General features: G+C 43.2%; 1 protein-coding gene across 1 annotated transcript in view; it reads right to left on the bottom strand.

Moving 5' to 3' along the window:
- Positions 1-942: 942 nt before the first annotated feature.
- BMS1 (BMS1 ribosome biogenesis factor) overlaps positions 943-14,310 on the bottom strand; it is a gene marked incomplete in the record, with an annotated part of 1,196,647 nt that continues 1,183,279 nt past the window's right edge. Inside the window, 1 exon segment of the mRNA XM_044056283.1 lies at positions 943-1,386. Within this exon segment, the coding sequence (XP_043912218.1) occupies positions 1,162-1,386 (225 nt within the window).

The following is a 14,310-nucleotide window of genomic DNA, read 5'->3' on the forward strand; positions in this document are numbered from 1 at the left end:
TGTGCTTTTCCTGTATGAAAAAGAAAGCACCTTGTTTTTGCAAGAAACTATGTTAAAAGTATTATTTTTGTTTACAGCCATAGAATGAAAGGATGTTATTTGTGTTTCATACTGAATTATTCCATCCTGCATTCAAGGACATACTTTGCATCACAGCAGTATAAAATTCCATGCATTTTTAGGTTAATGAAGCTTCATTTAGATGTATGGTAAATATCATGGTGTGTTTGCTCTAATGTTTGTTCTGGAATAGTCATGCATGCTAAAGAATCTCAAATACACACTCTGACAGTGGTAATTCTTAACCTGGGTGGTCAATTTGTTTTGACATGAACTTGCATTTCCTTTCCTCCAAGTTGTGTCATTTCCACCATTTAAGAAAAAGAATATGTCAGAAAAAAAGTCTGGTCACAGGAGTCGTGTATTTCAGATGGACTGGTCATGGACTACAAGCCCAAAACACAAGGTAGAGATTCTTCTCTTAAACAAACCCAAAAAGCAGCAGAGCTCATTTCTATATAAAAACAGGTTTTTAAAAAGTGGAACAGAAACAATTAACCTAATAGCACCTACCTGCTGCTGCTTAAAGAAATCAACTATCTCATTCCTGTATTTAAAAGTGTTTGCATTCAAAACAGGGTCTATATTAAATCAGCAAACTCTTAAAGAGAACGGTGATTTACTGACCCTCTTTCAGAGAAAGCTGAAAATCCTGAACACTCGGAACAGCAATTTTTTTCCCCAGGGAAAAAAAAATCGCTGGGCTGTTTTCAGGACTTTGCCATTTCCTCCACTGTGGTGCTCTCTTGGAATTGGTATATTTAAATGGGGGTGAGGCACATTTAATGTTTTGAAGTTTTTTTTTTGCGTCGTTCACTTTTTAAGCATCTGCTGATTTAACATAGACCCTCAAAACACATATTTATACAGTTAACTCTTAAAAAAAATGAATTTGATTTTATTATACAACACATACAGAGGACTTGGTAACAGCTTTTTTACATCTGTGGTTAACAAAACCCTGAAGTATTTTTCTTTTGGGGTTTATAATGTTCAAGAGCAACTTTCTATTGCAGTCCAGAGATGATGATGATAAAATTACTCCAACTTTGATTTCAGGCATGCCCTGCTTTACATCTCATACAAATACATAAAGTCATTTCATCTCTGTTTTTTTCCTGTAAGGCTGGCCTTAAGTCTCTTTTTCTCTCTCTGTCCAATGATGCGATATATTTTCTTTTTGGCTTCCTTCTGCCGCTGCAATTTTGCTTCCTCTTCCTTTTGTTTTATCTTCAAGAATTCTTTGTGCTGCTGGCGATGTTTTATTTTTGCATTCTTTACTTTGTAACTGTGCACAACTCCCAGGGCAGACAGAAGAGCTGAGATCTAGACAAAACAAAGGAAACCACCTTAATACTTGAAGACAAAACAAAAGAAAACACCTTAATACTTGAAGGAGACATGCAATGAAAAAGTTACAATTAACATTAAACAATGCTTTTCTACAAGGTAGCCCTTTCTCATCTTTCACACAAATTCGCTAATAAACACTTCCTAGTGCTTACCAGAAAATAGTTGCATTTTATCACATGATCTATAACAGGACCTTCCTTGATGGACTCTGTCTAGGTTTATCCTTTCCGTCAATCACTGTATGACAACATTCACTGTAAAACCCACACTAACAGTACAGCCTCTTTATGAGTGTGTACAAACGGGGTCTATACTGTAAGTTTGAAGTTTGAAATGTCGAATCGCATATGACTGACATCAAATGAGCGAAGTTTTCAAACATCAAACGTTTCAATGGAGAAGATCGCTGTAGGGATATTTCCCTTAGCTTCAATGTAGTGCAATCTCGGAGTTGGTATATTTTAGTAGTGGGGGGGGGTGTGGGGTGCAGGGGGGCTTGCCCCCCTGCATAGAGCATTCAGGTAGGTTTTTTTATTTTTTATTTTGTTTATTTTATGTTTGATGTTTGAAAACTTCGATCTTATGAGATTCAAAGTTTTCAGACTTCGAACATATAATATAGACCCGTACAAATGGACATCAGGTATAGGTCCTATGACTGGGATGAATGCTAAGCAGCAGCTACCAGAAGAGAAGGGGGCCACAGAGACAGTCAGGGACCAAAGTTCAGAAGGCTGAGTCCTGAATCACTACTCTGATTCTTGAAGTTATATTCAAGATAGTACTGTTTGGTGAAAGTATGCAGTGAAGAAAATGAGAACTGCACATATGTCTACAATAAAGATAACAATGAAAGAAACACTAGAGACAAACAGTCTATAAGATGAGTGAGCTATAAATGCAGTATTTTCCTGTGAATGGTAAGCCACCTGATAACAAAAGGCAATGCAGACAGTAAAGAAAAATATGCTTGCCAAACATGAACCCTCCCAAACCTGAAGCAAAGGAGACCAAAAGTTGTTGTCTTCCTAAAAATATGCATTCTGCTGCATGTGAAATGTGAGCTTGTGGTACGCCTCCAAAGTGTGAAGCATTTTCCATCTTCTCAGATTTCATGCAAAAAAAAAATATATGGGTCAACTTAAGAATAAAGTTCAAAGTAAATATGAGTTAGTCTTAAGGGACACAAAATTCTTGTGCAGGATCAAATACAGTTCACCCACACAACAACTTGAACTTCCAAATTTCTATTAGCAGAGATGACAACTACTAAGAAGAGCTTTCTCTAACAAAAGAAAGCCAATGCCACTGAGCCAGTGTACTTAAACAGAACAAGTCCTTTAGTCGTGACTTTTAAGTATCAAGGACGAGATGGGGTCTGCAAAGAAGGACTGAGATGCGAAATTCCACTAAACAGCTGCTTGACTACCTGGGGTCAGTCACAATTCTGCACTCTTCAAGAACATAATGAGCATGAAATAGGTGACAAAAAAATAAGAGGCCTAAACTAAACATGCGCCTGAGAAAGAGGTCAGGATCACCTGCAAATAAACTGACTTGGGGTATGCAGTTCAAATCAACAACCACTTGCACTGGCCTGCAAAGTGAGAGTAGCTTCCGTAACCTCAGTGACTACAGCAAGACAATCCATTGGAATCAAGGGGTCTGCATCAGACATGGGACCATTAGAAGAATCTGGTTATTGACATAATGCCTAAACTCACAACCTCGTTAACTATAATAAAATAACAAGAACTTTTGTTTTTGTCTTTCCCCAAACAGTGTAATGAACAGTGGAATCAGTGGGAAAAGAATATAATCTCCCATGCCACAGACACCTCCCCTTGTCTTGTTACATGGCGCAGAAAGTGGTACAGACCACATTCTTGGCTATCTTGTTCACTTTCCCTTGGGTAAGAGCGTTGTTGTCTTTGGTCCACTACTAGATGTATATCACCTCTCTGCAGAGGCGGCACAATCATGTGCCCCCTTTGCTTGTCCACATGACAGACTGGTTTTCTGTCCTAATATGGAGAGATCCTGAAAATAATTTTGCCTTCAAGGAGGCCAAAAATACTGCACCTCCAAATGGCTGATGTGAAGTCTCCTCTCAAAGGGGGACCATGTTCCCCAAATTTCGGCAATGTATGTGGCATGATCACAACAGTAAGGATTCCGTAAGAGGCATGATCACAACAGTAAAGATTCCTTCATCAGAGCAAGACAATGCGTTTACCTGCAGGAAAAGAAAGCCACAAAAGGCACGGAGAAAATGTCTACCAATTACGGCTCGAAATGTTTAAGACTAAACATCAAACCAGTGACTTGTGGCATAGATTGAATAAAAGTTTTATCAAACATCTTTATCAATGTGCATTGTTAGGGATAAATATTTAAACATTATATATACTTATGTATCAGCTCCTTGGCACACAGGAAAACAGGCCAGACTGCAACCGAAATGACCAGATTTCATTTAGAGGCCCAGATGCTGATGCAGATGCTGGAGAAGTTGACAAGGGAAGTACTATCTCAACCATCTTGGGAGGACAGTAAACGCAAACTGAAACACAACTAGCTCACAATGAAGGCAGGAGACCCAACAAGTCTAGATGCCAGCACCCACCAAACTGTGCACTGTACAACAGCCATTTAATGTAAAAGCACAGCAGCAGCAGCATGCAGACACTACAGTGGCAGTATAATGGGAGCTCATTGATGTCAGGCTGCATACAAACCTGCACCTAAGCTAACAGAGAAAAAGTACCCCTTATGATTGCCTGGATGGTGAATTATTCTTGTCCTATAATCCCTAGTGAACAATGGCACTGACATGGTCAGTGTCAAGGCCACCAGTACCAAAGATGGAGTTGGTGCAAACAGGTGTAGGGCTTCTACTGCTGAAGTGGAAGGTACAGAAACATATTAAGTTTCAATACTCCTGGAGCCAGAACCAGGCTAAGGGACTGAACAGATGTGGTAAAGGGCCTTTCTCCAGTTATATGAGAAACAGAAAGGAAAGACAGGACACTTAACTCAATTTGGGCCTTGACTAAGGCAGTCATCATACAGTCCTAATCCAAGTACATTGAGACGTTTCATGCTGAACTAGCTCTGAAGTTTGCACATGTCACAGGGAGTTTCTAAATAATCTATTCAAGCAAACATAAAGGTCATGTGTCTGCTACGAGGAAATGTGTTCATACAGTGTATTTTTTAAAACCTGAGGCTTTGTGCTTGCCCATGCTGCCCAAAGTAGACCTTAAACACATGAAAAATGCCACCAAGTGTTAAAATCTCCAAGCACTATCTAAACAAAAATAACCTGCAATTACAAAATTGTAATATCTGAAAGGAAAGGTTAAATTCACACATGCACTAATTACACAAAGTAGCTGAAGAGGCTTAGTCAGTGGATGACTAGACTGAAACAAGAAAGGCAAAGTACAGTTTTGTACCTACCATAAATGTAGATGTTCGAGTGTTCACCCTGCTGCAGTCATCACACTTGGGTTATCCTGCCATCAGGTGATCCCGCAGTCGGCCCGAATTTCAAAGTCTTGGTCCGGTGTCGGTTGCTGTCGCTTCTTCCCTGATGTCAGTGCGCCAGGGGTATATAAGAGGCATCAGACACAATTTTCTTCAGTTTTTCTTGCCCCAGATGTCAGGTGCCCCCAATAGGTAGGCAAAAAAAAAAATTATATATATATATATATATACATACATATAGCTATATAAAAATAAAACAAAACCCTTAGGCACAAGCAAATACACCACAGAAGTAGTATAGGATAGAGTGGTAGAGATAAGTTCAGGTAGTTCAGAGGGGATGGAGGGAGGGTAACCTGGACTGCAGCAGGGTGCACACACAAAAATCTACACTTATGGTAGGTACAAAACTGTACTATGTTCATCGTGTTACCCTGCTGCAGTCATCACACTTGGGTTGAATCCCAAAGCTGAGGATGGGAGGTGGAGTCAAACAGGGTTAGAAGGCGCTAGTAGGTCCTGCAAAAAGTACAGTTTTGTACCTACCATAAATGTAGATGTTTGAGTGCTAATACAGCTGCAGTCATAACAGATGGGTTCTCCTGCCGTCAGGCGGGTCCTCGTCAGCAATTCCAAAGTCTAGGTCCGGCGTCGGTTGTCGTCGCTTCTTCCCTGACGTCAGTGCGACAGGGGTATAAAAGAACCAGCCAACGCCATGTTCTTCAGTTTTTCTTGCCCAAGATGTCAGGTGCCCCCAGAAGGAAGGCAATACATAAAATTATGAAGTAATGCAATGCAATATAATCAAAAAACAGTAGTTGCAAGCAAATACACCATAAAAGAATACCCCTAGAGGGGAAGGAGGGAGGGAAACCTGGACTGCAGCTGTATTAGCACTCGAACATCTACATTTATGGTAGGTACAAAAAGTACAGTTTTGTACCTACCATAAATGTAGATGTTCGAAAGCCCAGCTGCAGTAATCACAGATGGGTTTTCAGCCGTCAGGCGGTCCCTCGGCCGCCAGAATTCCAAAGTCTTGGTCCGGCGTCGGTTGTCGTCGCTTACTCTTCTGACGTCAGTGAGGCCAGAGTATATAAGGCACAGCCGACGCCATGTTCTTCAGTCTTTCTTGCCCCAGATGTCAGGTGCCCCCAAAAGGAAGGCAATACATAAATAATGCTTATCTACATATACAAGCAATGCAATATAAACCAAAATCAGTGGAAGCAAGCAAATAAAACATAGCAGGATAACCCAGTCAGGTAGTATGAAGAGGTTGTTAAGCCCCATGCCTTTACCAAGTGGGGAAGGAGGGAGGGAAACCTGTACTGCAGCTGTATTAGCACTCGAACATCTACATTTATGGTAGGTACAAAACTGTACTATGTTCATCGTGCATACAGCTGCAGTAATCACAGATGGGTAGAGTCCCAAAGCTATGCATAGGGTGGTAGGTACTAGGAGGAACTGGGTTGAGCCAGAATGCCCTGCAAAACAGCAGTGGCAAAGCCTGCTCTTGTTCTGGAATATAAAGGCAGGTGGTAGTGTTTTGTGAAGGTATGTACAGAACTCCAAGTGGCTGCCTCCAAAATATCTTTGGTAGGAACTCCTCTGAGGAAGGCTGTAGAGGTAGCTGTAGCCCTGGTGGAGTGTGATCTGATACCTGTAGGAACAGATTTCCCATGATAGGAATAACAAAACCGTATGCAGTGGCCAATCCACTTGGAAATAGTCTGTTTTGTAACTGGTTTCCCTTGAGCCCCTACAGCATAGGACACAAAAAGTTGTTCTGATTTCCTGAAGTACTTTGTTCTGTCCAAATAATAACGTAGCTGCCTATGGATGTCTAAAGAGTGTAGCAGCCTTTCCCCTTTGTTTTGAGGATTGGGATAAAAGGTAGGGAGGTGTATGGCTTGATTTAAGGCTACCCTGGATACCACTTTTGGCATAAATGATGGGTTGGTACGAAGGGAAACCCTGTCCTGATGGAAAATGAGGAAGGGCTGCACCGCCATGAGGGCATGTAGTTCAGAAACCCTACGAGCTGAAGTGATGGCCAGAAGGAAGGCTGTTTTCCAGGACAAATATTGCAAATCTGTTGAGGCAGCTGGTTCAAAAGGAGGCAATGTTAATTTTTCTAGTATGTAATTAAGGTCCCAGGCTGGTATTGGTTGCTTCCTTGGAGGTCTTATATTCTTAGCCCCTCTGAGGAACTGTCGTAAGAGTGGGTGAGAAAATAAAGGGGGATCCATGTTGAATTCTGCAGAAATGGCTGAGGCATGTATTTTTATGGAGGAGAAGGAAAGTCCACTGTTCAGCAGCTCAGCTAGACACTGTAATACCTGAGGCAAGTTCAGTTTTCTAGGGTCCTGGCCTCTTTTCTCATTCCAAGAGCAAAACCGCTTCCATTTTGCGGAGTAAGCTTTTCTAGTAGATGGCCTTCTGGCCTCCAAAATGACATCCTGCACCTCCTTGGAGAGTAGGGTCTGTTGTGGTGTTAAGGAATTTTCCATGCAGTGAGATTGAGTGTTTTCAGCTGACTGTGAAGAGTTTTGTAGCTGTGCTGAGTCAGCAGAAGAGGCATTAGAGGCAGGGACCAGGGAGGAGTATGTGTTAGGCTCCTCAGGAGTGGATACCAGTTTTGCCTTGGCCAATCTGGAGCAATCAGTATCATCCTCGGTTTGTCTGTTCTTGCTTTCAAAAGCACCTTGGGCAGAAGAGGCAGAGGTGGGACTGCGTAAACTGTCCATGCTGTCCAACTGAATGAAAGGTCCACTCTCCAGGCCTTTGGATGAAAGGTCCTTGAACAAAACTTTTCCAATTGATGATTCCTGTGGGAGGCAAAAAGATCTATGTCTGCCCTCCCCCACGCTTGGATTATTTCTGTAAACACCTGAGGATGTAACTTCCATTCGTGTGGATCTGTCATATTTCTGCTTAGATTGTCTGCCAGTGTGTTTTCCAATCCTGGCAAGTACTGTGCTTGAAGTTAGATTTGTCTTTCTAGAGCCAAGTTCCAAAGAGTCATGGCTAGTCTGCACAAGGGGTATGAATGTGTTCCTCCTTGTTTGTTTATGTACCACATTACTGTGGTGTTGTCCGTTTTTATCAGTAATTGTCCTGGATGCAGGAAGTCCTTGAAAGCTGTAATTGCATTTATTACTGCTAGCATTTCTTTTTGATTGATGTGAAGGTGCTTTTCCTTTTGGGACCATCTGCCCTGAATGCACCTGTCCTTCATGTGCACCCCCCAGGCGTAATCTGAGGCGTCTGTGGTTATGACTTGTTTTGCTTGAGGCTTGCAGAATGGAAGGCCTGTGTTTACTTGACATGCTTGGGCCTACCATAGAAATTCCTTTTGCAAACATGGAATTATTGGTATAATTGTTTCCAAACTGTGACTGTGTTGAGACCATAGATTTTTTAGGTACCATTGAAGTTTCCTCATATGCAGCTTTGCACATGGGATTAGAAGAATGCAAGATGCCATGAATCCCAGCGCATGCAGGATTTTCCTTGCAGTAAGCCTGGTACTTTTTGCTAGTATTTTGAAGTACTGAGATAGTTGCCCCTGTTTTTCTGGCGTAAGATATGCCATCTGGGTGTTTGTGTCCAAGTTGGCACCCAGGAAGGTTATTTTCTGAGATGGTGTTAGCCTTGATTTCTCTTTGTTGATTGTATATCCCAGAGAAAGCAGTAACCGTGTCACATATGCCAGATGTTCCAGAAGTATGTGTTTGCTGTCTGCTTGGATCAGGCAGTCGTCCAGATAAGGGTAAATTTGTATCCCTTGAAGTCTGCAGTAGGCAATCACTGATGCCAGGCACTTTGTGAATACTCTGGGCGCAATAGATAAGCCAAAGGGCAATGCAGAGAATTGATAGTGGATTGAACCTGCAAGAAATCTGAGGTATCTTCTGCAGCTTTGTCTGATTGGGACATGCAGGTATGCCTCCTTGAGGTCCAATGTTACCAGCCAAAACTCCTTGCCCAGCATGGGAAGAAGTTGCTGTAATGTGAGCATCTTGAATTTTGTGCAGTAGAAATGTGTTTAGGATGGATAAGTCCAAAATGGGTCTCCAGTCGGTTCCTTTCCTTGGTATCAGAAAAAGTCTTGAATAAAAACCTTGACCTTGTTGGTGCGTAGGTACCTTTTGAATAGCTCTCATGTTTATGAGCTTTGAAATTTGCAGTTGTGCCTCTGCCCTTTGATTTTGTGGCAGGTTTGGCATGCCTCGCATTTTTGGAAGAGTGTGAAATTGAAATTTGTAGCCTCTGTTTATAATGTCCAGTATCCATTTGTCTGTTGTGACAATATGCCAATTGCTTGCAAATAATGCTAGTTTCCCTCCCAAAGGTGCTGCCAGCTGAGACCTGCTTGGCATGGAAATGAGGGAGTCATTGGGTTTGCTTCCTGTATTGTTGTGCACTGTCTTCACCACCTCTTGGTGCTGGAGTTTGCCATTGTCTGCCTCTATATGATCCTTGTGATTGCCCTCTGCCCCTTGTGCGTCTGTATCTACCTCTTTGGGGCTTGTCAGAGGCTGGAAAGGACCAGTCTTTTGAAGGCCAATTTCTGCTAAAACGTGGTGGTTGGACCTGTAAGAAAGCTTTGACAGTTTGCATAGATTTGGCTTTTTCTTCCATTTTCCGTAGTATCTCCTCAGCATTAGAACCAAATAGTACATCCTTTTGTAAGGGAGCATCTAGAAATTTGGCTTTCACATGATCAGGCAAATTTTGTTCCCTAAGCCAGGCATGTCTGCGAATGACTGATCCTGTAGCAGCCGCTCTACTGGAGGCCTCTAGGGCATCATAACCACATTGTAAGGTGTGTTTACCCACTTGCTCTGCACTATGCATCATATCCTGTAACTCTTAAATCTGGTTGTTCAGGTTGAGACATTTTGTTCCTTAATTGTGATAACAGGTACTGTTGATATTTAATCATATGAAACTGACAGTTTAAGGCCCTCATGGCTAGGGTGGCCGAGGTATATACCTTTTTACCCCACCTTTCTAAAGATCTGGATTCCCTTTCTGCAGGAAGTGGATTCTTGGCAGTGGAGGCCTTCAATCCCTTGGGGCCTTGTGAAATGGTTTCAGGGTCAGCATTATGGCTTTTGAAGAGAAATTGATGAGAGCTGGGTACTCTGTAATACCTATCAGGTTTGACTGGTGCAGGCGGCAGAGAATCAGGGTTAAGACAAGCCTCCGAATAGACATCATCCAGTACGTCCAAAACAGGGGGTATAGCCAGAGGTCTGTGTTGAGGTAACCAAAGAAATTCCCTAAGTCTTTTCTTGGAATCTGAAAAGTCTTGGCCTTCCCAATGGAAGTGTTCCCTCAAGGTGTGCAAGGTTCCCAAAAGGAAAAATCCTCAGGAGGGGATACCGAAGGAATGGACTGTTCTGCATCCGAATCCTCAAAAGGAGAATAAGAGTGTTCCTCTGCATCAGAATGTTCTGATAAAATGGATCCCTGATCAGAAGAGGGAGAATCTTCCTCCACTCTGGGTCTCTTGTCAGGAGGGGGATGAGAACCTCTGATAAGAGTAATTAAATCCTCAGCCATTTTTAGCATCTGTTTTTTTAGGCATGGGTCCTGGAGATGGGCCCTGTGCAACAGGCCTCGTGGGATGCCTGGCTGCTTTGGATTTAGTAAAGGCCTTAATTGAAAAAGAAGATGAGGGCCTAAATACACCATGGGTGGAGGTGGACCTGTCCACATTAGTAGGCTCTATATTAGCAGGGGCTTCGGTAGTAGTCTGGGAAAGGGCCGAGGACCCAGCGGTCTCTGGTACAGAAGACACCGCCAAAGGAGTGTCGTCGGTAGTCAGGGACTGCAAAGGCATCTCGCTGAGAACCGGACCACGTGTAGCCTGTTTTGGCGTGGTGTCGGTCCTTTTCCTTGCGTTTTTTGGACAAAACGGTAGTCGGAGTGTCCGACGACATTTTATAATCAAAAGCTTTGCCAAAGTAGTGTTGGGCGAACTCCACCCGACGCTTAATAGTGCGTTTATTGAAGGTAGCTCAAGAGCGACAGCCCGAGACGTCGTGGTCTGGGCCCAAACAAGGTATGCAGAGGAAATGGAAATCCTTATGCGGTATTTGCTTCCCACAAGAAATACAATTATTAACCTTTTCTGACATCGGTCTGAGGCAAGAAAAGTTTCCCCAACGGGGTACTTAGCTTTAATGAAGACTTCGGTTTCCAATTTTTTCGTAATTCAGGAGCTGGCCGGCACTTGCGAACTTGCTTCTGCTTGGCACAGCGGCAAAAAGACTGAAGAACATGGCGTTGGCTGTGTCTTATATACTCTGGCCTCACTGGCGTCAGAAGAGTGTTTGCGACAACCGGCCGGACCAAGACTTTGGAATTCGGCCGACCGAGGGACCGCCTGACGGCTGAAAACCCATCTGTGATTACTGCAGCTGTATGCACGATGAACATCTGTACTATGTTCATCGTGCATACAGCTGCAGTCATAACAGATGGGTAGAATCCCAAAGCTAAGAAAGGGGTGGTAGGCACTAGGTGGAACTAGGAGGAGCCAAAATGCCCTGCAAGACTGCAGTGGCAAAGCCTGATCTAGATTTGGAGTATAATGGTAGGTTGTAGTGTTTGGAGAAGGTATGCACAGAACTCCAAGTGGCTGCTTCCAAGATATCCTTGGTAGGAACTCCTCTGAGGAAGGCTGCAGGGGTGGCTGTGGCCCTGGTGGAATGAGTTCTAATGCCTGTAGGAACAGTTTTGCCATGAAAGGAATAGCAAAAGCGTATGCAGTGGGCTATCCATTTTGAGATTGTCTGCTTGGAAATTGGCTTTCCTGGAGCTCCTACCGCATAGGCCACAAAGAGCTGTTCTGATTTTCTGAAAGGCTTTGTTCTGTCCAAATAATAACGCAGTTGCCTGTGGATGTCCAAGGAATGTAGTAATCTCTCCCCTTTGTTTTGAGGATTGGGATAAAAAGTAGGTAAATGAATGGCCTGATTTAAAGCTACCCTGGATACCACTTTAGGCATAAAGGAAGGGTTGGTTCGTAATGAAACTCTGTCCTGATGGAAGATGATAAAAGGCTGGACAGCCATGAGGGCCTGTAGTTCTGAAACTGTACGAGCTGAAGTGATAGCCAGAAGGAAAGCTGTCTTCCAGAACAAATATTGCAAATCTGATGAAGCAGCTGGCTCAAAAGGAGGCAAAGACAGTTTTTCCAGAATGAAATTTAGATCCCAAGCAGGTATTGGTTGTTTCCTTGGAGGTCTTAAATTCTTAGCCCCTCTGAGGAATTGTCTTAAAAGAGGGTGAGAGAATAAAGGAGGATCAGTGTTGTATTCTGCAGAAATGGCTGAGGCATGGATTTTGATGGAGGAGAACGAAAGTCCACTGCTTAGTAGTTCAGCCAAATATTGTAGTATTTGAGGTAAATTCAGTTTTCCAGGGTTCTGGCCCCTTTTCTCATTCCAGACACAAAAACGTTTCCATTTTGCGGAGTAAGCTTTTCTAGTTGATGGCCTTCTGGCCTCCAAAATGACATCCTGCACCTCCTTGGAGAGTAGGGCCTGCTGTGATGCTAAGGAATCTTCCATGCGGCTAGATTGAGTGTTTTTAGCTGACTGTGAAGAGTTTTGAAGCTGTGCTGAGTCAGAAGAAGAGGCATTAGAGGCAGGGTCCATGGAGGGGAATGAGTCAGGCTCCTCAGGAGTGGGTACCAGTGTTGCCTTAGCCAGTCCGGAGCAATGAGGATCATCTTTGGTCTGTCTGCTCTGGTCTTCAATAAGACTTTGGGCAGCAGAGGAAGAGGCGGGAAGGCATAAACTGTCATTGATGTCCAGCTGAAAGAGAGAGCATCCACTCTCCAGGCCTTTGGGTGGAAGGTCCTCGAGCAGAATTTTGTCAATTGATGATTTTTGTGGGAGGCAAAGAGATCTATGTCTGGCCTTCCCCATTCTTGGATTATTTCTGTAAAAACTTTTGGATACATCCATTCGTGTGGATCTGTCATATTCCTGCTTAGGTTGTCTGCCAGCGTGTTTTCCTTGCCTGGCAAGTACTGTGCTTGTAGTTCCATTTGTAAGTCCATGGCCATGTTCCAAAGTGATATGGCCAGTCTGCATAGTGGATAGGAATGTGTTCCTCCCTGCTTGTTTATGTACCACATAACTGTGGTGTTGTCCGTTCTTATCAATAGTTGACCTGGTTGTAGAAGGTCCTTGAAAGCTATAACAACATTTATTACTGCTAGCATTTCTTTTTGATTGATGTGAAGGTGCTTTTCTTTTTGGGTCCATTTGCCCTGAATGCACCGGTCTGTCATGTGCGCCCCCCAGGCGTAGTCCGAGGCGTCTGTTGTGATGGCTTGATTTGCTTGAGGCTTGCTGAATGGAAGACCTGTGTTTGCTTGACATGCTTGAGCCCACCACAGAAATTCCTTTTGCAGACATGGAAGTAGTGGTATTGTTTCCAAACTGTGGCTGTGTTGAGACCATATGTTTTTTAGGTACCATTGTAGTTTTCTCATATGCAGCTTTGCACATGGGATTAGCAAGATGCAAGATGCCATGAATCCCAGAGCCTGCAGGATTTTCCTTGCAGTCAGCCTGGTGCAATTTGCCAGTGTTTTGAAATATTGAATTAGTTGCCCCTGCTTCTCTGGCGTGAGGTAGGCCATCTGGGTGTTTGTGTCCAAATTGGCACCCAGGAAAATTATATTTCGAGAGGGTATTAGCCTTGATTTCTCTTTGTTGACTGTGTATCCCAGAGAGCTTAATAACATTATTACATAAGCCAGATGTTTCAGAAGAATGTGCTTGCTGTCCGCTTGGATCAGGCAGTCGTCCAAATAAGGGTATATTTGTATCCCTTGAAGTCTGCAGTAGGCAATTACTGATGCCAGGCATTTCGTGAATACTCTGGGCGCAGTAGATAAGCCAAAGGGCAATGCAGAGAATTGATAATGGGTTGAACCTGCAAGAAATCTGAGGTATCTTCTGCAATTTTGTCTGATTGGGACATGCAGGTATGCCTCCTTGAGGTCCAATGTTACCAGCCAAGACTCCTTGCCCAGCATGGGAAGAAGTTGCTGTAGAGTGAGCATCTTGAATTTTGGTACAAGTAGGAATGTGTTTAGGATGGAAAGATCCAAAATAGGTCTCCAATCTTTTCCCTTCCTTGGCACCAGAAATAGCCTGGAATAAAAACCTTGACCTTGTTCGTGTAGGTACCTCTTGAATAGCTTTCATGTTTATAAGATCTGAAATTTGCTTTTGTGCCTCTGCCCTTTGATTGTGTGGCAGTTTTGGCATGCCTCTCATTTTTGGAAGGGTATGAAAGTGGAATTTGTAGCCTCTGCTTATAATGTCCAGGATCCATTTGTCCTTTGTGACAACATGCCAATTTTGAGAA

The sequence above is a fragment of the Protopterus annectens genome, chromosome 14.part0 (genome assembly GCF_019279795.1).
Source record: "Protopterus annectens isolate FY-2018-M chromosome 14.part0, PAN1.0, whole genome shotgun sequence".
Taxonomy (NCBI): domain Eukaryota; kingdom Metazoa; phylum Chordata; order Ceratodontiformes; family Protopteridae; genus Protopterus; species Protopterus annectens.